General features: G+C 35.9%; 7 protein-coding genes across 8 annotated transcripts; 5 read left to right on the forward strand and 2 right to left on the reverse strand.

Annotated features, from left to right (window-relative positions):
- Nucleotides 1–2,863: 2,863 nt before the first annotated feature.
- Nucleotides 2,864–3,782, reverse strand: LOC148186042 (stefin-C-like). Its single transcript, XM_088071934.1, has 3 exons — nt 3,627–3,782; nt 3,426–3,527; nt 2,864–3,189 (listed from the first exon to the last, which is right to left on the reverse strand). Exons 1-3 carry the CDS (start codon nt 3,693–3,695, stop codon nt 3,061–3,063), a joined length of 300 nt encoding a protein of 99 aa, XP_087928060.1. The 5' UTR covers nt 3,696–3,782; the 3' UTR covers nt 2,864–3,060.
- A 1,488-nt stretch (nt 3,783–5,270) lies between these two features.
- Nucleotides 5,271–12,035, reverse strand: LOC121960856 (cystatin-A-like). Of its 2 annotated transcripts, none has more exons than XM_042510734.2 (3): nt 11,818–12,035; nt 6,465–6,566; nt 5,271–6,247 (listed from the first exon to the last, which is right to left on the reverse strand). In XM_042510734.2, exons 1-3 carry the CDS (start codon nt 11,854–11,856, stop codon nt 6,116–6,118), a joined length of 273 nt encoding a protein of 90 aa, XP_042366668.1. In that variant the 5' UTR covers nt 11,857–12,035; the 3' UTR covers nt 5,271–6,115. The 2 variants fall into 2 exon arrangements, with proteins under 2 accessions (XP_042366668.1, XP_042366667.1); XM_042510733.2 differs by lacking the exon at nt 11,818–12,035 and adding an exon at nt 6,669–6,793.
- Nucleotides 8,872–10,205, forward strand: LOC121960854 (cystatin-B-like). Its single transcript, XM_042510730.2, has 3 exons — nt 8,872–9,056; nt 9,159–9,260; nt 9,921–10,205. The coding sequence occupies exons 1-3, from the start codon at nt 8,985–8,987 to the stop codon at nt 10,050–10,052; spliced, it is 306 nt and encodes a 101-aa protein (XP_042366664.1). The 5' UTR covers nt 8,872–8,984; the 3' UTR covers nt 10,053–10,205.
- A 3,233-nt stretch (nt 12,036–15,268) lies between the features above and the next one.
- On the forward strand, nt 15,269–16,302 carry LOC121960852 (leukocyte cysteine proteinase inhibitor 1-like). The gene is made up of 3 exons (XM_042510728.2): nt 15,269–15,426; nt 15,526–15,624; nt 15,964–16,302. The coding sequence occupies exons 1-3, from the start codon at nt 15,349–15,351 to the stop codon at nt 16,108–16,110; spliced, it is 324 nt and encodes a 107-aa protein (XP_042366662.2). The 5' UTR covers nt 15,269–15,348; the 3' UTR covers nt 16,111–16,302.
- A 1,043-nt stretch (nt 16,303–17,345) lies between these two features.
- LOC121960853 (cystatin-A3-like) lies at nt 17,346–18,240 on the forward strand. Its single transcript, XM_042510729.2, has 3 exons — nt 17,346–17,502; nt 17,605–17,709; nt 17,918–18,240. The coding sequence occupies exons 1-3, from the start codon at nt 17,431–17,433 to the stop codon at nt 18,050–18,052; spliced, it is 312 nt and encodes a 103-aa protein (XP_042366663.2). The 5' UTR covers nt 17,346–17,430; the 3' UTR covers nt 18,053–18,240.
- LOC121960366 (stefin-C-like) lies at nt 18,197–19,995 on the forward strand. Its single transcript, XM_042510025.2, has 4 exons — nt 18,197–18,337; nt 19,136–19,224; nt 19,330–19,434; nt 19,662–19,995. Exons 2-4 carry the CDS (start codon nt 19,147–19,149, stop codon nt 19,797–19,799), a joined length of 321 nt encoding a protein of 106 aa, XP_042365959.2. The 5' UTR covers nt 18,197–18,337; nt 19,136–19,146; the 3' UTR covers nt 19,800–19,995.
- Nucleotides 19,996–20,788: 793 nt separating this feature from the next.
- LOC121960855 (cystatin-A-like) lies at nt 20,789–21,709 on the forward strand. Its single transcript, XM_042510732.2, has 3 exons — nt 20,789–20,945; nt 21,054–21,155; nt 21,384–21,709. The coding sequence occupies exons 1-3, from the start codon at nt 20,874–20,876 to the stop codon at nt 21,513–21,515; spliced, it is 306 nt and encodes a 101-aa protein (XP_042366666.2). The 5' UTR covers nt 20,789–20,873; the 3' UTR covers nt 21,516–21,709.
- The last annotated feature ends 3,348 nt before the right edge of the window (nt 21,710–25,057 follow it).

A 25,057-nucleotide genomic window follows, 5' to 3' on the forward strand; every position in this document is an offset into this window, starting at 1 on the left:
AACACCAAATATTTTTGTTAATGCCTTCAAAGTCAATGTCAAATCACAACGTTTGTCTCTGAAATGAATGAAGACAAAAGCTATGAAGCTTCACAACTTGACAGATGGATTTAATGTTGCAGAGAATCTATAGAACCCCATGTCATATATTATCTTTCTTTCCATAATTTGCTTTATTTTTTGCTATTTTTAAAATTTCTTTTCAATTTGTATTATTCTCTGAGTTTTTTTAATCAAGTTAGTAAAAAAAAAAACACATATCAAACATATCGATATTAGGATTTTACTTATACTTTTCAGTGACCAGGGAAGAGGCCCCTGACTGCAGCATATTTTTCTTTATCTACTTTGGTTTATTTTGTGTTATTTTTTAAATTTCTTTTCAATTTGTATTATTGTGCGTGTGTACTCTGTTTCTTGCTTGCTTGTCTGATGTTTTGATATGAAGATGTCATTTATGTTTCTAAATGTGGAGTTTTTTCAAAGAAGTAAAAACAAAATCAAACATATAAATTTTAGAATATTGCTTGGTATTTGTTGACTGGGGAAGAGGCCCTTGGCTGCACCGCTTGAACCGATGGAAATTTTTAAATATCTTGTGCATGACTTTATACACAGCTTCCCAAGTTCACCCAGCATATTTGGTGTCATTAAAACATTTAAATCTCCACTAGACGTTCAAATAAAGTTTTGTGTGTTGGAATAATTCTTAAACACACAGCATGACATTGAAAAGTGTGGACCATTATCAAGTTAATGGCGTTTAACAGGTTAATAATAGAGAGCTGTACCTCCATACTATTTAATAAATCTGTCGAGTAGATCTACCTCATAAAGCAGATTGACTTACTTCAGAGTGTAAGTTGTTATCTTAAAACCATAAATCAATCAAGAACCAAGAACAGCAAACATTTAGCTGGCACAAAATCTAACACTGCATAATAGATTTGTTAGTCCTAACTGCTTCAGTGGAAAAATGTCTTTGTCAAACTGTTTTTTCACACTGCCTGCCAGCTAAAACTTAACGCTTTATCATGCAGCTTGTCACAGATCAAACTGACGTTGTCTACATGCAGTGAAAAGGTGCGGTTTAATCCACTCTGTCCTAAGTTCATAAACACATCGCTCCAAACACCAACGAGCTGTGAGGTGAGTCATCTTTGTCATCTGAGACCTGAATCCATATCAGTTGTCTCGTGCTGCATTCAGAAGCCTTCACAAGTGTTAAAACTCCTGAACTCTGAGCAGATTGGTTCAATTTATTTCAAAAACACGAAAAAAAGATAATGAGCCACTTGGCAGACACGTACCGCAAATTGCAAGAAATTTAGATTCAAGAATCAGTACATGATTTTTCCTTTTTTAAAATGCTACGGACAAATCTTCAGAGAACTTTATATGAAATGATTATAATTGCAAATTTAAAAAACGTATATATTTGATGCAAAAATAATTTTCGTTTCGGGTGTGGAGGTGGTGGGTGTATTTGTTTTGGTTTTTTTCCAGGTCATTTTCTTGTTTTGTTTTTTTTTTACTGATTTTTTGCTCATTTCAGAGTCATTTCTTCTTAAGTCGCTCATATTTTCAGAAGAAATCAAGCCAATTTGCTCAGGGTTAACCTGTGAAAACGGTTGTATTAAATCCTCTGCTAGGCGGGAGTTTCTCAAACACTGATAAAAAATATCCTTGATGATGTCATAATGATGTCATTAGGGTTGTCTGGGGTTGGACACAGAATTAAACATTTTGACTGAAAGTTGGCATCACAAACTGGAAGTATAGAATCTACAAGATGTGGGCATTAATAATTAATAACAGATGTCCACTACCTTCCCAAATTCACCCAGCACATTTGGTGTCATTAAAACTTTTGAATCTCCACCAGAGGTTCAAATAAAGTTTTGTATTTAAATAATGTTCAAGCGCACAGCATGACTTTGTTAAGTCAAGACCATTGTTGGGTTAGTGGGTGCGAAAAGGTTAAAAACAGTGATTTGTACCTCCATGCTGTTTAACAAATCTATGTAAATGAATGTCAGAGTGGATCTTCCTTAGATGAGATGTAAAGCAGACTGATCACCTTCAGAGGGTAAAGTCTAACCTTTAAAATTATTAATCAATCAAGAACCCGGAAATCTGTCAACAGCAAACATTTAGCTGGAACAAAATCTAACTACTGATAAGATCTGTTTTTCCTTATAGCTTCTGTGGAAAAATGTCTTTGTCCAGCCCTTTTTTTCATGTTGCCTGCCAGCTGAAACTTACAGCTCTATCCTGCAGCTTGTCACAGATCATACTGACGTTGTCTACATGCAGTGACGCGGTGCAGTTTAACCCACTCTGTCTTGGATTTATAAACAGATTAAAATATCTCAAATATTTCAACAACCGTCAGGTGGATTGGCACAAAATCTTGTACAGATATTCAGGTTACTAGATACTGAATCCTAATGTCAATGTGAGCATGTAAGCATTTAGCTCAAAGCACCACTGAGTCTTCTTTTTGATTTCTTCAGGAAAGTCTGCAGACAGGACTTACTGTGAGGGTATTTCCTCGCTTGGTTGGATTTGATATGCTGAACACTCATTTTGTTATCTGATAAGTATAAATACATTTTCCTCCTCCAGGACACCTGTTAATTAACTACCACTAAGAAAAAGATTCCTTGTTTGTGTTTGTGTCTCCCAACATGAAAAGGTTAAAAATCTAGATTCGTAATAAGGTTTATGTAAACTAAAGAGATTTTTTTTTTTCATTTTTATGTCACCATGTCTTTCAGCCAAGATGAGATCTAGTTTGAAACTCAAACTTTACAACAGAAGAGCAAATGCTGCATATAAGAACAACAAGAAACATACAGACTTTTTTAAAATGCTTTCATTTTATTATTTCTTTGAAGGTAGTGCATTCAACCAGCTGCTTCCCAACATCAAATATAATTCTGTCAGTCAGTATATTCAAAGTCAATGTCAGGTCATTTCAAAACAAACAAGCAGATCATTTTAATATGAGACTGCAGCCTGTAAGTATCTAACTGTAGAAACAGGTTGTGTGATCAGTTAAAAAGGAGGTATGAGGGGGTCGTCTCGGCGTTTGTGCTGCTCTACATTGCGCACTTCAACTTGTCCTCCGTCACATGGAAGTTTTTGAAAGAGCAGCAGATGAAGGCAGTCTGCTCCAACATCAACCTGCAGGTAAAGAGAGGAAACTTATACATCTACACAAATATTTTCATCTGAATCGTGTGTTGATTTGCAGAAAAGATCTTGTACCATCAGACATGTGTTTAACTGCTGTTTACTGTCCTGCCATAAATTTGACATGATGCTTGGCTCAACTGGATTTCACAATTCATGCAACTCAAGGACAAATATCTGAGGGTCCCAAAGTTTTTATTTTCTTCAAATATCACAATATCATTTACCTTGATGAGGTAGTTTTCTCCAGCCACCAACTGATCCCTGTATTTCAGTGCTTTGTACACCTTATAGTCCAGGCCCGTCCTTTTCTCCACTTCGAGCTTCACCTGTGTTTGAATTGAATAAAATATGTAAATCCAGACTAAAATGCAGATCAGAGAGTTGTGTGTGGACTTTTTTAAGAATAAAGGTAGATTGAAGCTCACCTGATTACAGAGATTCTGAATTTCCTTCGTGGCATCCTTTGTCTCACTCCATCCACCAACGTTAGCCATCGTCACAAGGTCCGTTGAAGTTAACAGAGAAGTCAACTGTCTGCTTTGAAATGTCTCAAGTGTTTATTATCAACTGGATTTGGAATATATTTATACTGTGTAACCACGCCTGGATTCAGACCGGAAGGTGGTGCTTGTACGTGACTTTGTGGCTGGAGCTGAGAACGGGTGTAACCACACAAAGAAACCAAATGATTTCCTTTGTGCCATTTGAATAAATGTACCTCATGTTGATTGTTTGAGGTCATCATCTCCAAAAGTAATAAGATAGAAAAATGTGACAAAGGACCTGTGCCAATTTGTCACTTATTTATAGTTTTCAAACACTGAAAAAAGGCCAAAATTAAAAAAATAAGAGGAACAAACTGGCCATTGCAAGAGAAAATTTGAGCATTTCCGTACGATGGGGTCGTCTTTGCCATATTTCTCCACTATTTTACTTCGTGCAGCACCTCCATGACATGAAATGTTTGAGGACTTTCAGAAGTGTTTTTTTCATTCCATATTAATCAGCACCAGCGAGAGGGACATATGATCATGTGGCTGTTGGACATAAACTTTCCACCTTTAGGACAAATAGATTTTAGCAAGCTAACATGCTAAACTACAATGAAGAAAAACTCAAATGCAAGACACTTTTTTTGCCTCTGATTTTTCACAGGTTTAACCCTTTGAAGCCAAAGCAAATTGGCTTGATTTCTTTCAAAAACATGGAAAGAAGGCATTGAGCAATGAAATTAGAAATGACCCCATTATTATTATGACCCCAAAATGATCAATGATTCTTTTAAAAGAAATTGTACTAATTGTTTCAAAGGATTAAGTTTAAGATCTACGGCTTTTTATGCATTTAATAATTATATTTCTCTCAATTTTAGTAAAAAAATTCTTCATATTGTATAAGAAAAAAAACATCCTCAACAACATTTCTCCCCCACAAAGACACTGATTTATGTATTTAACTGCTTTGTAAACCTTAAGGTTCTTGCTTGTATCTTTCTCCACTTGGACCTTCAACTATGTGTGAATAGAATAAAATATGTCAATCCACAATGAAATGCAGAACAGGGAGTGTGTGGAGTTTGATAAAAAAAAAGAAAAGCAGACTGAAGCTCACAGAGTTTCCTGTTTCCTCTGTGGCGTCCTTTGTCTCACTCTATTCTCCAAATTCTGCAGTCATTGTCACAAGGTCCGTTTAAGTTTATGGAGAAGTCATCTATCTGCCTTCAACTATCTGAAGAGTTTTTGGTGTTTATCACAAATGCATGTATTCATACACAGTACTCACTCCTCGGTCTACGTTACAGGTGGCTCCACTACGTGCAGGGCGGAGCTGCATGTGTAACCACAACTCTCACGATTGTGATTGTTTTTTTTTCCTCTCTGATTAATTCCTTTCCAAATACAATTATATATTCAAAATCTTATAATTCACATTTTCATTGTGTTGTCCTGATCTCTCTGATTCAAAGATTAACATCGTTTTGATATCAAAACAAGCAGCATTCAGGAAGAAACATTCATCCTGCTCAAGTGTGGTGACCTGCTAAACTAAAACATCCACAGTGGGGCTGATACTATTATTCATCTCACACATTAATATTTAATTCAAAATAACAATGTCCAAGTCTTCTTAAAACATTTATATTACATTTCTGACTCAACAAAGTCTTTTTCTCATAGTCCACAGATCATTTTGACAACTTTCAAATAAGCAAATATGTTGCATGTGATCAAAAACTCCACATGTAATGAGAGAACTTGTTGGAATTGGGGAAGTCTTTACGTTGAACACTTGTTTTGTTATCTCAAGGGTATGTATGAAATGAATTTTCTTCCTCCAGGACATCTGTTAAGTAGCTGACAGTCAGAAAATGTTTCCTGGTTTGTTTAATCACAACTCACAACATGAGAAAGTTAAAAATGTCCATATAAACGTTGATGTAAACTAAAGGAGTTCCTTTACGTTTTTTCATTCATTTGTAACCATTTTTTCCAGCCTAGACAACAGCTATTTTGAAAATCAGACTTCGCAAATGAAAAGCAAATGCTGCATATAAGAACCACGAGGGTTGTGCATTCAACTTGATGCTTCCTGTCACCAAATATCTTTCTCTTTCTGGGTTAATATTTTTAAAATCGATGTAAAGTCATTGCAGAATAAAGAAGAAATAATTCGTTTGTAATTATTCCTTCCAGCCTAGATGGCATCTATTTTAAGATGTTTTTTTCATGCTTTAATCTTTATTATTCCTTTAAAAGGTAGTGCATTCAACTTGCTGCTTCCCGTCACCAAATATCTTTATCTCTGTGTTGACATTTTTAAAATTGATGACAAATCATTGCAGAATAAAGAAGCAGAGCATTTTAAGATGAGACTGAAGGCTGTAAGTATTTAACTGTAGAAACATGTTGCACGTTTAGTTTGTAAAAGGTACGAGGGGGTAATCTTTGGCTCTGTGTTGCTCTACACCGCGCAGCACAACCTCATCTCCATCACACCGAAGTATACGGTGGACACTCAGATGGTTGTAGTCCTCTCCAACATCAACCTGCAGGAAAAAGACAGTTAATCTATGTCTAAACAAATATATTCATCTGAAACTTGTATTACTGAGCAGTGCAGATCTTCTACCAACTGTTGTCTCACGAGGAGTTTGACACGACTTTATGTTCAACAGGATGTCTAAATGAACTCAACCTGTATATTACACAAAGACACATCTGAGGCTTTCAGACTTCTTGGTAAAATATCACCGTAATACTCACCTTAATGAGGAAGTTTTGTCCAGCCACAGTCTGACACCTGTATTGAATTGCGGTGTACACCACGTAATTCATGCCTGTGAGAGCCAGCACTTGGTCCTTCACCTGTGAGCGAAATAAATAAAATATGATGTAAATCCAGACTGAAATTCAGACGAGAGAATTGTGTGTGCAGGTTGTGATGAATGAAGGTAGATTGAAGCTCACCTGATCACAAATATACCGAGTTTCCTCAGTTGCATCCATTACCTCACTCCATCCACCGGGAATCTTAGCCATTATCACAAGGTCCGTTCATGTTAACAGAGAAGTCAACTTTCAGCTTGTGTGTCTGAAGTGTTCAGTTTCAGCTGGTTTATTAGTATATTTATACTATCTGGATACAGATGACGTTTTGGGTGGAGCTATACAGTATATGCAGTTAGTGTTGTTCATACTGTATGAATCAACTCCCCCATTTCAGTTTGCTGTGGAGCACACCCCAAATCTCAAATCAAATTGCGTACCTCAGATTCTGATTGTCTTCCTCATTTAGAAAACAGATTTTGTAAGGTCGTGTTCACTCCAATATTTTTTCACCCCTCATGAAAGCTGAAATTTGTAGTTTGCAAGAAATCCTTCTCAACATCACTTTTTAGAATTACTCAACAATTAGGGAGCATTTAGTTAAGAAGTCAGTGGAGACCAAAACAGAGCTAAAAACAGATAGATCAAGCAAGTTCATTTTGTCTTCGTATTTTTGATTATTTATTCAGTTTCGCAGTAAAACAACTGGGTAAGGGCCAGGCTCGGATAAGCAAAGCAAATTAGAAGATACGCAGATGATTGTAGCAGGAAAAGGTGACAATTATATGTTTAGAAAGTATATTATATCACAATTTATTATCTAGATATTGTGTTGCTAAACTGTGAAAATCTTCTCATAATAAGCCCCTGTGTTTGCTGTCCTGCCATATCAAGACTGAAAGTACAGTGACTTCCTGTGTACTGTACCTTGTTTAAAGTAAAGCCCTGTTTTTGAGTCTACCGGTTTGAGTGGCACATTGTGCATTTAAGTCCACTATTTGCTGCTGCATCTTTGCACCTGTAGCTGTGATTAAAGCCTCTGCCTTTTGCAATGTCTTTTTCTCTCTCTCCCCCCCAAATGGTCCTGTACATTTATAAACTGATATACAATGAAAACAAAAGAAAAACATCTTTTGATTGAAGTTGAAATAAAACTAATCATTGTTTGTGTCCACATAGTTCTGATTTATCACCATGTTTCACTGACTCCACTTGTACAGCTTGATACCACAAGTGCAATTTCACTTTCACCCATGCAACTGTGAACTGTTGAGTTTCTCTGCGTTGTAAATACTGTGTATATTGTTTGTTTATGTCGTCCTCTGTGCTTATTTCCTTCATCTTCATCCTGCACGTTTTTGTACTTATTTATTTATTAATATAGTTTATTTTGCACAGTATTATCTTGCTATTTTGCTATCCCTTTGCTGCTGCAATGTTGGAAATTTCCCCACTGTGGGACTAATAAAGGATTATCTTATCTTATCTTCATTTACTAAAGCTGCAGTGTGCTTCTGTATGCTATAAAACCTAATAAACTTTCCATCCCGACGAAGCCCATTTCAACATGTCATCTTTCTCAGGAAACTCTGCATTCAGCAGTGTTCACAAACATGTACCAACACAGCATTGGCTGACTCCTCCCTGACTCCTTCCTTGTTGAATGTCATGCAAAATGGTTGTGATGTTGTAACTGCACTTACCAAGAAACTCTCCCTAACTGTTGAGTAAAAGTGATGTGGAGGAGGATTTCTTTCATACTGGGAGTGAACACAACATTACAAAATATACGTAACTAAATGAGGAAGTGGAGTGACCTGCAAGTATCCTTTGACCTCCTTGAACTTCTGAAATCATCACATGCACATATAATTTACTTTAATATAAAAATGTACAGTTAATATGGCTAAATTGTTTGCAAACAGCGGCCTATTTAAACATCCAGCAGACATGAAGTAAAAAGTCCATTCATTGAGAGAGTATATTTGGCCACCTGATGATTTTGAGTCCAATATTCACTCTCCTTTTAGCTCTGTTTTGTTCTCCACCAACATTTTAACTAAATGCTCCACTATGTTCACCAGCAAGTCAATAACTGTGTCTTTCTGCTATTTGGTGCTGAGCAGGTTGTGTAAAGCGGGCTGAGAGGAACTTTTTTTTGCAGACAACATTTGCCCGCTGAACGACACAAGCAGCATCTGAATTACACAATTTGAAATATACAAGTTTTGAGAAGTGTCACACTGTAAACTGGAATTGGGGGGTGATTCACACAGGATGAGCACCACTAACCAAACATACCTTATAGTTCCACCCAAAACATCATGCAGTTAGAACCCTGTTCCAGCCTCTATCCAGACAGTATAAATATACTTGAAAACCAGCTGAAAATAACCACTTCAGACACGAAGCTGCAAACAGCTGATTTCTCTGTTAACTTCAACAGACTTCGTGATAATGGCTTGTTTGGTTGGACAATGGCTTACGACAAAAGATGCAACGGAGGAAACTCAGTTCATTTGTGATCAGGTGAGCTTCAGTCCTTCTTCATTCATCACAACCTTTACGCACAACTCTCTGGTCTGCATTTCAGTCTGGATTTTCATCATATTTTATTTATTTCGCTCACAGGTGAAGGACCAAGTGCTGGCTCTCACAGGCATGAACTATGTGGCGTACACAGCAATTCAATACAGGAATCAGATTGTGGCTGGAGAAAACTTCCTCATCAAGGTAAATATTACTGTGATATTTCACCAAAATGTTTGAAAGCCTCAGATGTGTGTCTTGGTTTAATATACGAATTAATTGTGACATCTAGTTGAACATGATGTCATGTCAGATTCATGACAGGGCAGTAAACACCAATTAACCCTTTGAAAGCTGGGCAAATTGGTTTGATTTCTTTCAAAAACATGAGAAAAGGCAATAAGCAACTTTAGAAGAAATCACCCCAAAATTTAAGCCAAAAGTAAAAAGTAGCAGAAAATTACAGAAAAATTAGCAGGGAAAAATGCTTTTGTTTTTAAGTTAAATAAATAAATAAAATGAAATGAGAAAATGGCCTGAAAAGTGCTTAAAAATACAATAATGCTGCAAAATAATGTTAAATATTATGGTGATAATGGTACATATATAACAATTTTCCCAATCTTCTCATTTCTTCCAGTTTGTGGATAAGATCTTGCCAAGTTGCTCATGGTCTTTTCCCCCCATGTTTAAAAAAAGCAACAACAAAAAAGCAAAAAAAACAAGGTTTAAATACTTGTTGAGAAAAGTGACAACAGTCCAGATCACCTCTTTGATAGTAGAAATCTCTTCACTGCTCAGCAACACAAGTTTCAGATGAATATATTTGTTAAGACACATAGTTTAACTCTCTTTCTCCTGCAGGTTGATGTTGGAGAGGACTACAACCATCTGAGTGTCCAACATTTACCAAAGGTTTCTGGAGATGAGTTTGTGCTGCGTGGTGTAGAGCAACACAGAGCCAAAGAGGATCCCCTCCTGCCTTTCACAAAATGATCACACAACCTGTTTCAACACTAACAGGCTGCAGTTTCATATTGAAATGCTCTGCTTCAATGTATTAGCATTTACAGATAAAGATATTTGGTCTTCGGAAGCAGTTACTTTGTTCTAAAGAAATAATAAGAATAAAACATTATTAAAAATCTACACATAATTCCTGTGGTTCTTACATGCAGCATTTGCTCTTTTTTGCAAAGTCTGATTTCTAAAATAAGAGTGATCTTGGCTGGAGGAAATGGTGACAACTGCATTCAAAAAGGTGAATAAATCCCTTAAGTTTACGTCAACCTTACGCATACAATATGCTACTGTGTTCACAATCTTAGTTGGTATTTTAGCATGCTCAAATTATTTTCCTTGTGAAACTTTAAGGTTTGTGACTCCCATAGGGCTGCAGCTATTGATTATTTTAGTAATCAAGTAATCTACGGTCATTCTTGCGATTAATCGAGTCACTGGATATGCACATGAAAATGTTTTCATTAAATTACTTTTGTTGCGTTAGAAGGGTAACAGTAATACACACAGGAGAAAATATATATAATGAACAAGCAACTAACTGCATTTTCCTTTAGAAAAATTAATATTTTTGCACTGCAAAAGTCTTTGTGCAATATGTACTAAAAGAGTAAACTAAACCCATTTTTAGTGCATTTAATGTTTGCCATATTACATTCTGGGTTTTAATCAGAAAAATTTATTTTGACATGAAACGGGCACTATATTTATTTAAACAAGACCCATTTAACACATTTAAGTATTATATTACTGCCTTCTGGGTTTTAAAGTGCAAAAACTGAAAAAAAATAAACTAAATTTCAAATTACCTTTAAAAAACAGGCATACATACAACCAAAAACTAAGGCATAAACATTGCTTATAGGTTATGCAATTTAGGTTTCAGAACTAAAATTTTCAATTTTCAGGCATGATGTAAGCCTTTACTGTCTCCTTTGAAGGTTTTGTGGCCTTTTTAGGCAAAACCGAATGGACAGAAAGGATGAAACAAGAGTCTGCATACAATGTCAATTCACATATTTTTCCTCTGAGATTTTTAACAAAGCCAACATGTGATGATGTATAGTCAATTCACCTTAAATGTCTCTCTTATCACCTGTGCATGTGTTTGTGTGTGTGTGTTGGGGAAGGAGGGGCATGTATGAGCATGGGTGTGTGTGCCAATCATAGTAATAATATGAATGAAGGCCAGGCTTTCACAGGTTAACTGCAATAACACACACACTCATATACACATACATACATACACACACACACACACACACACATATACATAATCATCTTTACTAGACTTAATTACAAGTAGCACAATTTTCCCTAGCAGCAAACATCAACACAAAGCGCGCGCGCGCGCGCACACAAACACACACACAAAAACACACACAAAAAAACACACACACACACACAGTTGACCAGCAAGGTAGCCGATTCGGGCAGAAAGACAAACAGATATATTATGGATTTACTGCAGATGTGCAAGCTACGATTCGTAAGCTAACTTCAACGTCGTTAGCATTAGCTCGTGTATTTATTATTTTTACAAACAGCGTTTCACTGTCAGCAACCAGAGCTCCTATTTCAAAATTAAAAGCTGTTATTTGTTATTGGTGTTTCTCTGTAAGTATTAACAACTGGTGTTTATATGTTATTATTAGCGGTTAGCCTTTAGCTGTCAACATTAGCGACTAGCGCTTATCGGTTAGCATTAGCGACTAACTTTAGCAGTCGAAATATATCTCACCAAAGCGGTATTCCTCTTCAACCAGCGACGCCTCATCATCCGGTCGAGGGGAGAGTATCTAGAAAAACTGCTGTATTTCCATTTTCATCAGTTTTAGTAGGTTTTTCAAAATCCAAGTTCAATGTTGTTACTTCTTACTTCGGACGTGTCGCCCGCTAGCTTCTTAGCTGCGGCTCAAAGAGGAAGTGGAAACAAATGGCACCTAATTAAAGTGGAACTGAAAGGCTGGCTGAGGCTTTCAGGTTCACCATGTAAAAATGGTAAATACCAACTGGATCATAACAACGTAGAAGAATAGATGACAAGCTTCTCAGATTAAGTTGTCTATTTTTTTCTAAATGTGTATCAGTCACATATGTCTGTTAATCTTTTTTTTAATATTGAGTTCTGGCTCTTTTTTTTTTTGGTGTTTATTACCCCTACCCTTTAAAACCTGAGCAACTGACTTGCCCAAGAATTAGCAAGAAATTAGTAAAAAAAAAAAGGTACAGGTGAATTACTTCAAAGTAAGCAACAAAAAAGAAAAGAAAAGAAAAAAAGACTAAGAAAGTGCTTTAAAAAACTTTTCTCTGTAACATAATTTTAAATATATAATATTAATATATAATTATGATAATATAATTGAGAGATATAGATAGATAGATATTGTTCTTGTATTCTTGTATTGTACTAATGTCCTTTCTTAATTATGTTCCTGTGACAACAGGTCATCACTACATTACTGCTTATCTTGATATTCAATGTCTCTTACAGGTAATGACACACGACAGTGTCCGTGTACGTGACATGGGTGTGTGTGAAGGAATAAATCAGACCAAACACATTCTGTGTTTTCCTCGTAACTTTTAGTAACTCCAACACATGCCCAGTCAGCTCAAACCACACTTCAAAATTCCTCTCTTTCCCCCTTCTTTATTCCACTTTCACTCTTAAATTAGGCATCAAATGCAAAGTGCAATAAGGTCAGGGAAAGATTTGATTACACAAACAAGGAAACATTTTCTTTGTGTCAGCTACTTGAAAGGTATCAGGAAGAAGGAGATAAACTGAGCAAATATTTCTGTGATTACAAAATGAGTGTGGGAGGTACAGAATCTGACCAAATGAGGAAATACATCATTGAGGCACACCTGCAAACCCTCTTCATATCAACACGGTCTCTTAACTGAATTGCTGCAGCTCTGCTCTTTTATTTCACAGTCATTGCACATTATACATAATATTCCTCTGAAATAAAGTCACATGCAGTTCTGTTTGTGTTAACAGAGGAGGCTATGCAGTGTTAAGAAGGAGGAAGAATTAGCAAGAAATTATTTTTTTTTAAAAAAGGTACAGGTGAATTACTTCAAAGTAAGCAACAAAAAAGAAAAGAAAAGAAAAGAAAAGAAAAGAAAAGAAAAGAAAAGAAAAGAAAAGAAAAGAAAAGAAAAGAAAAAAGACTAAGAAAGTGCTTCAAAAAACTTTTCTCTGTAACATAATTTCAAATATATAGTATTAATATATAATTATGATAATATAATTAAGAGGATTATGAATATAGCTTTCAGGACAATTTCCTCTCATTTTTTTGATAATATGAAATAATCCCATCTAATTTTCATATCCATTTTTAAAATGGATATGAAAATTAGATGGTCCATTTCCTTTGACTCTTTTTTTTTTCTTTGTCTGTTTTGCTTTTGCAGGACAATTGCGGGATATTTCTTTCCATGTTATTCATTATGGGTTTTTTTCCTGTGTTTCTGAAAGAAATCAAGAAAATGTTCTCAGGTTTTAGATTTTTAAATGCTAGTGAAAGACATCTAAAGGCAGTACAAGAAAACTGATGCAGGCGTTGAAGTGTCTATGTCCTCACTAAGAAAAAAAAGCAAATGAAACTATTTTCCTTTGCATTTTTTTTTTACTTCCTTGGCTTTATAATAACCAAAACCAATGTTTCTTTTTTTCCTTCCAACACATCACATCATTTTTTAAGTAGGTCTATAGGCCTCTATTGAACAGTTTACATGGCCATTCATAATAATGCAAAAAAAAAGAAAGAAAAAAATATAAATTGTGTACTGACATAATGCCTAATTATATTGGGATACCAACATATATCAATTTGTGACCATTGGTGTTGTGTTATTACCAGCACCAGTAAATTTTCCATGTACGTGTTCTAGACATTTACCATCACAATACTTTGAAAAAATCTTCGAAATGGTGACAAAAATCACACTGTTATAATTTATAAACATTAATAAAATAACCAAGTATTGTAATGAACTAACAATAGATATTGTTCTTGTATTCTTGTATCGTACTAATGTCCTTTCTTAATTATGTTCCTGTGACAACAGGTCATCACTACATTACTGCTTATCTTGATATTCAATGTCTCTTACAGGTAATGACACACTACAGTGTCCGTGTACGTGACATGGGTGTGTGTGAAGGAATAAATCAGACCAAACACATTCTGTGTTTTCCTCGTAACTTTTAGTAACTCCAACACATGCCCAGTCAGCTCAAACCACACTTCAAAATTCCCCTCTTTCCCCCTTCTTTATTCCACTTTCACTCTTACATTAGGCATCAAATGCAAAGTGCAATAAGGTCAGGGAAAGATTTGATTACACAAACAAGGAAACATTTTCTTTGTGTCAGCTACTTGAAAGGTATCAGGAAGAAGGAGATAAACTGAGCAAATATTTCTGTGATTACAAAATGAGTGTGGGAGGTACAGAATGTGACCAAATGAGGAAATACATCATTGAGGCACACCTGCAAACCCTCTTCATATCAACACGGTCTCTTAACTGAATTGCTGCAGCTCTGCTCTTTTATTTCATTGCACATTATACATAATATTCCTCTGAAATAAAGTCACATGCAGTTCTGTTTGTATTAACAGAGGAGGCTATGCAGTGTTAAGAGGAAGTTGAGTGTTTCATTCTAAAGAAGGACACTGTTAAATAAAATAACATGATATGAGATTTCTGGCATTTTTCATCACTTCCTTAAAGTTCAAATGTGCAGATTTATGTCACTTGAAATATAATTTTGGCTTACTTAAAAGTTGTCAAAGTGATCTATATTAGAAAATGACTGTTGAGACAGAAATAACTTACACTTGTTTACAGGAGACATTTTTTGGACATTGTTAATTTGAATTAAATGTTAAAGTGTGAGATGTTTAAAACTAAGTATCAGCACCACTGTGGATGTTTTAGCTCAGCTGGTCACCATTCTTGAGGAGGATCGATGTCCTGCCTTAATGCTGCATCATTTGACCATAAAACATTAATTATCTTTGTATTTTAAATCTGAATGGCACAACTAATATCTGAAATATTTAAGAAATATTGAAGAACAAATTCCATCACGATCGCGTGAGGGCTGTTGTTCCACATGCAGCTCCACCCAGAAATGAGCCACCCATTAGGCGTATAAATACTGTATGAACACATGCCATAAAGGTAAAACTCTTGAGAAACATCAAAAATCTGCCGGTTGACGTCTCTGTTAACTTAAACGGACCTTGCGACAATGGCCAGCACTGCTGAGAAGCCTGAATGGAGCAAGACAGAAAATGCCACGGAGGAAACTCAGCACATTTGTGATCAGGTGAGCTTTCACTCTACTTTAATTCTTCACAATCTGCACACAAAACTCTCTGATCTGCATTTCAGTGTGGATTTATATCATATTTTATTCCATTTACAGGTGAAGGTCCAAGTCGAGAAAAAGACAGGCAAGAACTATGTTGAATTCAAAGCAGTTCAATACCGTCATTCTATTGGCGGAGAACTCTTCCTCATCAAGGTAAAACATTTTGTGGTATGTAAAAAAAATGCTGAAAGCTTCAGAGGAATGTCTTTGTATAATATACAAGTTAAATTAATTGAGACATCCAGCTGAACCTGATGGCATGTCAAATTCATGGCAGGGCAGTAATCAGCAGTTAACCCTTTGAAACCTGAGCAAATTGACTTAATTTCTTTCAAAAACATAGGAAAGGGCAATGAACAACTTCATGGAAAATTACCCAAAATGTGCACAAAAAAGTAAAATGTTTGATGATAGAGGGTCTTTACTGTTCAGCAACACTAGAATCAGATGAAAATATCTACTTTAAACTTGCAATTATCCTCTTATATGCAGGTTCATGTTGGAGGGACAGACTACATTCATCTGAGAGTCCTCCAATTCATTTGGCTTCTCCATGCCGTGCCACAGGAAGTGGATATACTGCGCGGTGTGGAGCAACACAAAACCAGAGACGACCCCCTCGTACCTTTTTCAAACTGATCACACAACCTGTTTCAACAGTTAAACACTGGCAGGCTGCAGCCTCATATAAAAATGCTCTGCTTCTTTGTTCTGAAATGATTTGACATTGATTTCAAACATATTAACACAGACAGATAAAGATGTTTGGTGATGAAGTTGAATGCACTACCTTTTGAAGGAATAATAAATAATAAACACACAAAAAATCTCTTTACTTCTTTTGGTTCTTATATGCAACATGTGCTTTTACTTTGTCTTTATGGATAGAAATGGTTACAAATACATTTAAAAATTAAAATAAATACTTTTATTTTACAAAAAGTTAAATACATTTTTTTACTTTCTCATGTTGTGAGTTCTGATCACACAAACCAGGAAACATTTTCTCAGTCAGTTACTTGACCGGTCCTATCAGATTGTTGAATGAGTCTGAAACATAAAGACTCCTGTCTACAAACGTTCCTGACATCAAAAATTCTCTCAACTTCTCCTTGAAAATGCTCTGCTTATGCATCTCAGTATTATTAGTATTATTACTCATTTTATATAATATTCCTTAACTTACATGTTAAATTTTGTGTGCTTTATTGTAGAGAAGGAATATTTTATATAAAGCCACAGAAAATGAGATTTTTGGGCAATAGTTTTTATCTTTGATGTTCAGATGAAAAGATTTCTAAAACTCATTAGATGTGGAGTTTTTGATCACATGCTACATAATTTTGGATCATTTCAAAGTGGTCAAAATGACCTATGGACCATGAGGAAATGACTTTGTGGAGACCAAAATCATTTACACTTATAGAAGACTTGGCCATTATTGAAACTGAATTAAAAAGTATGTGTGAGAAGAATACAGCTCCGTATTGTGTAGCACTTATATGCAGCATTGGCATTTTTTTATTGTGAAGTCTTATTTTTAAATAGATGTCATCACAGCTGGAAGAAAAGGTCACAAAAAAATCTAAAAGGTAAATAAATCCCTTTTGTTTAGAAAGACCTTATCACTGATATGGATAGTTCTCATGTTGTGAGCTCTGATTGCACAAACCAGGAAATACATATTTACACACTCACACACACATATACATTACACAATTTGAAACAATTTTTGGGAAGTGCCACAAAGCAAACAGGACCAGGGGGATAATTCAAAGAGTATGAGCAACACTAAGCACACACTGTATAGCTCCACCCAAAACCTCATGTGTTAGTCTAGTGCCCGCCTGTTTCCAGACTGTATAAATACATACATACAAAACGAACTGAAAATTAACACTTGAGGCAGATAGAAGCAGACAGTTGACTTCTCTGTTAACTTCAACCGACCTCAAAACAATGGCTGCAGAATTTGGAGAATGGAGTAAGACACTGGATGCAACTGCAGACATTCAGACGCTCTGTGATCAGGTGAGCTTCAGTCTTCCTTCATTCATCACAACCTGCACACACAACTCTCTGCTCTGCATCTCAGTCTGTATTTACATCAAATTTCATTCAATTCACACACAGGTGAAAAACGAAGTGGAGAAAATTACAGGCCAGAACTATAAGGTGTTCAAAGCAGTTAAATACAGGATCAAGAGTCTGTGTGGAGGACAATTCTTTGTCATCAAGGTAAATAATTCTCTGATATGTGCAAATACTGAGTTTGAGAGCCTCAGATGTGTGTCTTTGTAAAATATATTAGTTGAATGAATTGAATGGCAGGACAATAAACTCCAGTTAAACACAGCTCTGTTGGTAGATCTTCACTGTTCAACATGACATGATCCAGATGAAAATGCATTTTCTGAAGTTCATTCTCTTCTCTTTTGTCTTGCAGGTTGATGTTGGAGCGGACTACGATCATCTGAATGTTCACCAAATAACTGGGTTGCAGCACGAAGTGCCTCCAACCCTGCATGGTGTAGAGCAGCACAAAACCAAAGAAGACCCCCTCGTACCTTTTTCAATCTGATCACACAACCTGTTTCAAGAGTTAATGTACTTACAGGCTGCAGTCTCTGATTAAAATACTCTGCTTCTTTATCCTGAAATGATTTGACTGATTGATTTAAAATGAATAAATATTCAAAGATATCGATATTTCGTGTTTGAAAGCAGTGAGTCGAATGCACTGAAGAAATAAAGTTTATGTATCCAGTATCATATTTTTTTGTGGTTTCTAAATGCAGCATTTCTATTGTCTGTTTTTAAACTAGTTGTCGTTTTGACTGCAAGAAATGGTCATACAATTAAAAAGGTAAAAAAAAATCCTCTTAATTTCTGTTCGGAATACACTGTCTCCTCAAAAATTCTTGTAGCAACTTTATTACTGCATGGATTATGTTCACAGACAGTGTTTCTTTTACGTAAAACACTCCAGTGCGACAAATGCAAAGAGCAGTAAGGTCAAAGAAAGATCTGATTACCAAATTAGATAAAGAAAAATAATATGTATACAAGATTTTGTGACAATCCATACGATAGTTGTTTAGATGTCTCTGATATTTTAATCCGTTCATGAACTTAAGACAGAGTGCATTAAACTGCATTGCTTCACTGCATGTACACTGAGTTCCACAGGTTGATGTGTGACAAGCTGAAGGATAGAGCTTTCAGTTTTAGCTGGCAGGCAGTGTGAAAAAAAGGGTTGGACAAAGACATTTTTCCACTGAAGCAATTAAGACAAACACATCGATTCCGCAATGTTAGATTTTGTGCCAGCTAAATGTTTGCTGTTCTTGGTTCTTGATTGATTTATATGTCCTTCCTTAATGCATCAAGACAATGTTAATCTCTGAATTTAAAATCATGACAACACAATGAAAATCTGAATCATAAGATTTAAAGCATCCCTTTGAAAAAAAAGCCTTCAAATGCAATTTAGAAAGATATTAATCAGAAAAGGGAAAATATGTGATCACAATCACAGTTATGATTGTGGAGTCACCTGTCAGGTGTGTCCAGGGGTGGTTACTGTGTATAAATACATGTGATAAAGAGTAGGAACTATTGAGACACATCAAAAACTGGTTGACTTCTCTGCTGATTTCTACAGACCTTGTGACAATGTCTAGCGTTCCTGGAAAGACTGATTGGAGTGAGACGAAGGACGCCAATGAGAACACGCAGGATCTTTGTAGTCTGGTGAGTTTTACTCTACCTTCATCTGCCACGACTTCCACACACATCTCTCTGATCTGCATTTCAGTCTGGATTTACATTATTGTATTTTATTTGATTCATACACAGATGAAGGGCGACGTGGAGAAAATGACAGGCAAGAAATATACGCAATTCAAAGCAGTGAAATACCGGACTGGGCCTGGGCCAAGAGGAGAAATCACCCTCATCAAGGTAAATAATACAGTGATATTTGAAAGCCTTAGATGTGTGTCTTTGCTTAATATACAAGTTGAATTAATTGTGACATCCAGTCAAACATAATGTCATGTTAAATTCACCGCAGGACAGTAAACACCACTTGAACACATGTCTGGTGGTAGAGGATACTCAGCGTTCAATGCATGACTCAGATGGATATATTTGTTGCAAAAGTCCAGTTTTCCTTTCATTTCTTGCAGGTTAATGTTGGAGAGGACTACGATCATCTGAGTATCTTTCAAGGAATGCCATTTCTCACTGATGTTCCGCCACCAAAACTGCGCGGCGTCTTGCAGCACAGATCCTTGGATGACACCCTCGCGCCTTTCACAAACTGATGCAACCTGTTTCAGCAGTTAAATACTTACAGGCTGCAGTTTCATATTAAAATACGCTGCCTGTTTATTCTGAAATGATTGGACATTGAATCTGAATATATCAACACATAGAAATACATGTATTTGGGTTGTGGGATGCAGCATGTAAAATGCAGTACTTTCTGAAACAATAATAAAGACTAAAGTTTTAAACAAAGTCTCTAAATATGTTTCTTGTATTCTTATACATAATATATATATTCGTATTCTTGAATTCTTATAAACCAACATGTGTATTTCTATCATGACGGTTGATTTTTAAATGAGATGTTGTCTTGGCGAGAAGACATATTGACATGAAAATTAAAAAGGCATAGATTTTTAACCTTTTCACGTTGGGAGTTCTGATTACACAAACCAGGAAATATTTTCTTACTGTTGGTTATTGACAGGTGTCCCGAAGGAGGAAAATACATTGTCTTCATACTTGTAAGATTACAAAATGAGAGTGCAGCATATCTAATCTAACCAAGCAAGGAAATACTCTCAAAATAAGTCCTGTGTGCAGACTTCTCATTATCATCATTTAGATTCATTATCTGGGAACCTGAATATCTGTACAAGATTTTGTGCCAATCCACCCGACGGTTGTTGAAATATTTGAGATATTTTAATCTGTTTATAAATCCAAGACAGAGTGGGTTAAACTGCACCGCGTCACTGCATGTAGACAACGTCAGTATGATCTGTGACAAGCTGCAGGATAGAGCTGTAAGTTTCAGCTGGCAGGCAGCGTTAAAAAAGGGCTGGACAAAGACATTTTTCCACAGAAGCTAAAAAGATAAAACAGATCTTATCAGTAGTTAGATTTTGTTCCAGCTAAATGTTTGCTGTTGACAGAGTTACGGGTTCTTGATTGTTTATAATTTTAAAGGTTAGACTTAAACAAAGTCACGTACAAGCACCACCTTCCGGTCTGAATCCAGGCGTGGTTACACAGTATAAATATATTCCATAACCAGCTGATAATAAACACTTGAGACATTTCAAAGCAGACAGTTGACTTCTCTGTTAACTTCATCGGACCTTGTGACGATGGCGAACATGCCCGGTGGATGGAGTGAGACAAAGGATGCCACGAAGGAAATTCAGAATCTTTGTGATCAGGTGAGCTTCAATCTACCTTTATTTTTTTTTTTTAAAAAAAAGTCCACACACAACTCTCTGATCTGCATTTTAGTCTGGATTCACATATTTTATTCAATTCAAACACAGGTGAAGCTCGAAGTGGAGAAAAGGACGGACCAGGTCTATAAGGTGTACAAAGCACTGAAATACAGGGATCAGTTGGTGGCTGGAGAAAACTACCTCATCAAGGTAAATGATATTGTGATATTTGAAGAAAATAAAAACTTTGGGATGTTTGTCTTTGAGTTGCATGAATTGTGAAATCCAGTTGAGCCAAGCGTCATGTCAAATTCATGGCAGGACAGTAAACAGCAGTTAAACACATGTCTGATGGTACAAGATCTTTTCTGCAAATCAACACACGATTCAGATGAAAATATTTGTGTAGATGTATAAGTTTCCTCTCTTTACCTGCAGGTTGATGTTGGAGCAGACTGCCTTCATCTGCTGCTCTTTCAAAAACTTCCATGTTACGGAGGACAAGTTGAAGTGCTCAATGTACAGCAGCACAAACGCCGAGACGACCCCCTCATACCTCCTACTAACTGATCACACAACCTGTTTCTACAGTTAGATACTTACAGGCTGCAGTCTCATTAAAATGATCTGCTTGTTTGTTTTGAAATGACCTGACATTGACTTTGAATATATTGCCTGAGAGAATTATATTTGATGTTGGGAAGCAGCAGGTTGAATGCACTACCTTCAAAGAAATAATAAAATGAAAGCATTTTTAAAAAGTCTGTATGTTTCTTGTTGTTCTTATATGCAGCATTTGCTCTTCTGTTGTAAAGTTTGAGTTTCAAACTAGATCTCATCTTGGCTGAAAGACATGGTGACATAAAAATGAAAAAAAAAAATCTCTTTAGTTTACATAAACCTTATTACGAATCTAGATTTTTAACCTTTTCATGTTGGGAGACACAAACACAAACAAGGAATCTTTTTCTTAGTGGTAGTTAATTAACAGGTGTCCTGGAGGAGGAAAATGTATTTATACTTATCAGATAACAAAATGAGTGTTCAGCATATCAAATCCAACCAAGCGAGGAAATACCCTCACAATAAGTCCTGTCTGCAGACTTTCCTGAAGAAATCAAAAAGAAGACTCAGTGGTGCTTTGAGCTAAATGCTTACATGCTCATATTGACATTAGGATTCAGTATCTAGTAACCTGAATATCTGTACAAGATTTTGTGCCAATCCACCCGACGGTTGTTGAAATATTTGAGATATTTTAATCTGTTTATGAATCCAAGACAGAGTGGGTTAAACTGCACCGTGTCACTGCATGTAGACAACGTCAGTATGATCTGTGACAAGCTGCAGGATAGAGCCATAAGTTTCAGCTGGCAGGCAGCATTAAAAAAGGGCTGGACAAAGACATTTTTCCACAGAAGCTAAAAAGATAAAACAGATCTTATCAGTAGTTAGATTTTGTTCCAGCTAAATGTTTGCTGTTGACAGATTTCCAGGTTCTTGATTGATTAATAATTTTAAAGGTTAGACTTTACCCTCTGAAGGTGATCAGTCAGCTTTACATCTCATCTAAGGAAGATCCACTCTGACATTCATTTACATAGATTTGTTAAACAGCATGGAGGTACAAATCACTGTTATTAACCTTTTCACACCCACTAACCCAACAATGGTCTTGACTTAACAAAGTCATGCCGTGCGCTTGAACATTATTTAAATACAAAACTTTATTTGAACCTCTGGTGGAGATTCAAAAGTTTTAATGACACCAAATGTGCTGGGTGAATTTGGGAAGGTAGTGGACATCTGTTATTAATTATTAATGCCCACATCTTGTAGATTCTATACTTCCAGTTTGTGATGCCAACTTTCAATCAAAATGTTTAATTCTCTGTGTCCAACCCCAAACTACCCTAATGACATCATTATGACATCATCAAGGATATTTTTTATTTTATCAGTGTTTGGGAAACTCCCGCTTTGCAGAGGATTTAATACAACCGTTTTTGCAGGTTAACCCTGAGCAAATTGGTTCGATTTCTTACAAAAACATGAGCGACTTAAGAAGAAATGACTCTGAAATGAGCAAAAAAAAATCGGTGGTAAAAAAAACCCAAAAAAACAATCTTAACCAATTTGCTCAGAGTTCAGGGGTTTTAACACTTGTGAAGGCTTCTGAATGCAGCATGAGGATTCAGGTCTCAGATAGTAAAGATGGCTCACACCTCACAGCTCGTTGGTGTTTGGAGCCCTCTGGTGTTACTGACAGGACTCACTTTGGTCTGCTCCTTTCTGAGCTGTTTGATGAGCGCCAGGTTTTCGCTGTTTCTTGACGCAGTTGTCCCACCACCTCAGATGTTTGGCTGATACAGAACATGACTTGGAACTAATATTTTTTCTTAATAGATTTTTAATAATAGTGGGACTTTTTTCTGTCAAAATCTCAACACAGAAGCAGCGGCTCTCTGTGAGCTGTGCAAAGGACTTATAAAATATCCTAAATATGCAAAACTTGTGCACTAATGTAGGCATTAAAGCCAAAGGAACACAAACTAGCTTAGACAGCGGCACAAAGTGCCTCCAACCCTGCATGGTGTAGAACAGCACAAAACCAAAGAAGACCCCCTCCTACCTTTTTCAATCTGATCACACAACCTGTTTCAAGAGTTAATGTACTTACAGCCTGCAGTCTCTGATTAAAATACTCTGCTTCTTTATCCTGAAATGATTTGACATAGATTTAAATGTGTAAACACACAAAGATATCGATATTTCAGGTTTGGAAGCAGTGAGCTGAATGCACTACCTTCCTTTATTACTGCATGGATTATGTTCACAGATGCTTCTTTCAGGTAACGAAACACTTCAGTGCAACACATGCAAACTGCAATATGGTCAGGAAAAGATCTGATCACACCAAACAAGAAACATGTTCTTACTGTTAGTTAATTAACAGGCATCCTGGAGGAGGAAAATATGTTATATTCATACTTATCAGATAACAAAATGAGTGTGGAGAATATCAGATCTAACCATGCAAAGAAATACTCTCAAAATAAGTCCTGTCTGCAGACTTTTTTGAAGAAATTAAATTGTACAAGATTTTGTGCCAATCCACCTGACGGTTGTTGAGATCTTTGAGATATTTCAATCTGTTTATGAGTTGAATACAGAGTGGATTAAACTGCACCGCATCACTGCTTGTAGACAATATTAGTATGATCTGAGAGAAGCTGCAGGATAGAGCTATTATTAACCTTTTCACACCCACTAACCCAACAATGGTCTTGACTTTTCAAAGTCATGCTGCGTGCTTAAACATTATTCAAACACACAAAGCTTTATTTGAACCTCTAGTGGAAATTCAAACATTTTAATCACACCAAATATGCTGGGTGAATTTAGGAAGATGTAATTATGCAAGAGATATTTAAAAATTTCCATCTGTTGGAGGGGTGCAGCCAAGGGCCTCTTCCCTAGTCAACAAATAGCAAGCAATATCCTAAAATTGATATGTTTGATTTTGTTTTTACTTCATTGATAAAACTTCACATTTAGAAACATAAATGGCCTTTTACAGTGACACCTTCATATCAAAACATCAGACAAGCAAGCACGAAACACACGCAGTACACATGTAGTCAACAGAGAATTATACAAATTGAAAAGAAATTTTTTAAAAAACCCACAAAATAAACCAAATTAGATAAAGAAAAATAATATATGACACAGGGTTCTAGAGGTTCTCTGCGACATTAAGTTCATCTGTCAGGTTATGAGGCTTCATAGCTTTTGTCTTTATTCATTTCAGAGACAAAAAGTTATGATTCAACATATTTTGTTATTATGTTAAAAGTTAGGTTAAAAAGATTCCATATGTTTTCAATGGCAAACTTTGCAAGTAATAAATATTTGTTAAATCAAGAAGTTAGTTTTGTTGGATCTGCCTCCCAACCATTTTCTAATTGACAATAAAAATAAAATGATTAATGCTGTGAACTCTTTTGTACTTTTAGTACACATTTTGTTCCAGAGTGCAAAAAACAACATAAAAACAGAGTCTGTTTATCAAAAATGAAACAAAAAAGTGCCAGTGGAGGAAATCTGGAGCC

Source organism: Plectropomus leopardus, chromosome 21, assembly GCF_026936395.1.
Source record: "Plectropomus leopardus strain MGB_pleo_1.0 chromosome 21, ASM2693639v1, whole genome shotgun sequence".
NCBI lineage: Eukaryota > Metazoa > Chordata > Actinopteri > Perciformes > Serranidae > Plectropomus > Plectropomus leopardus.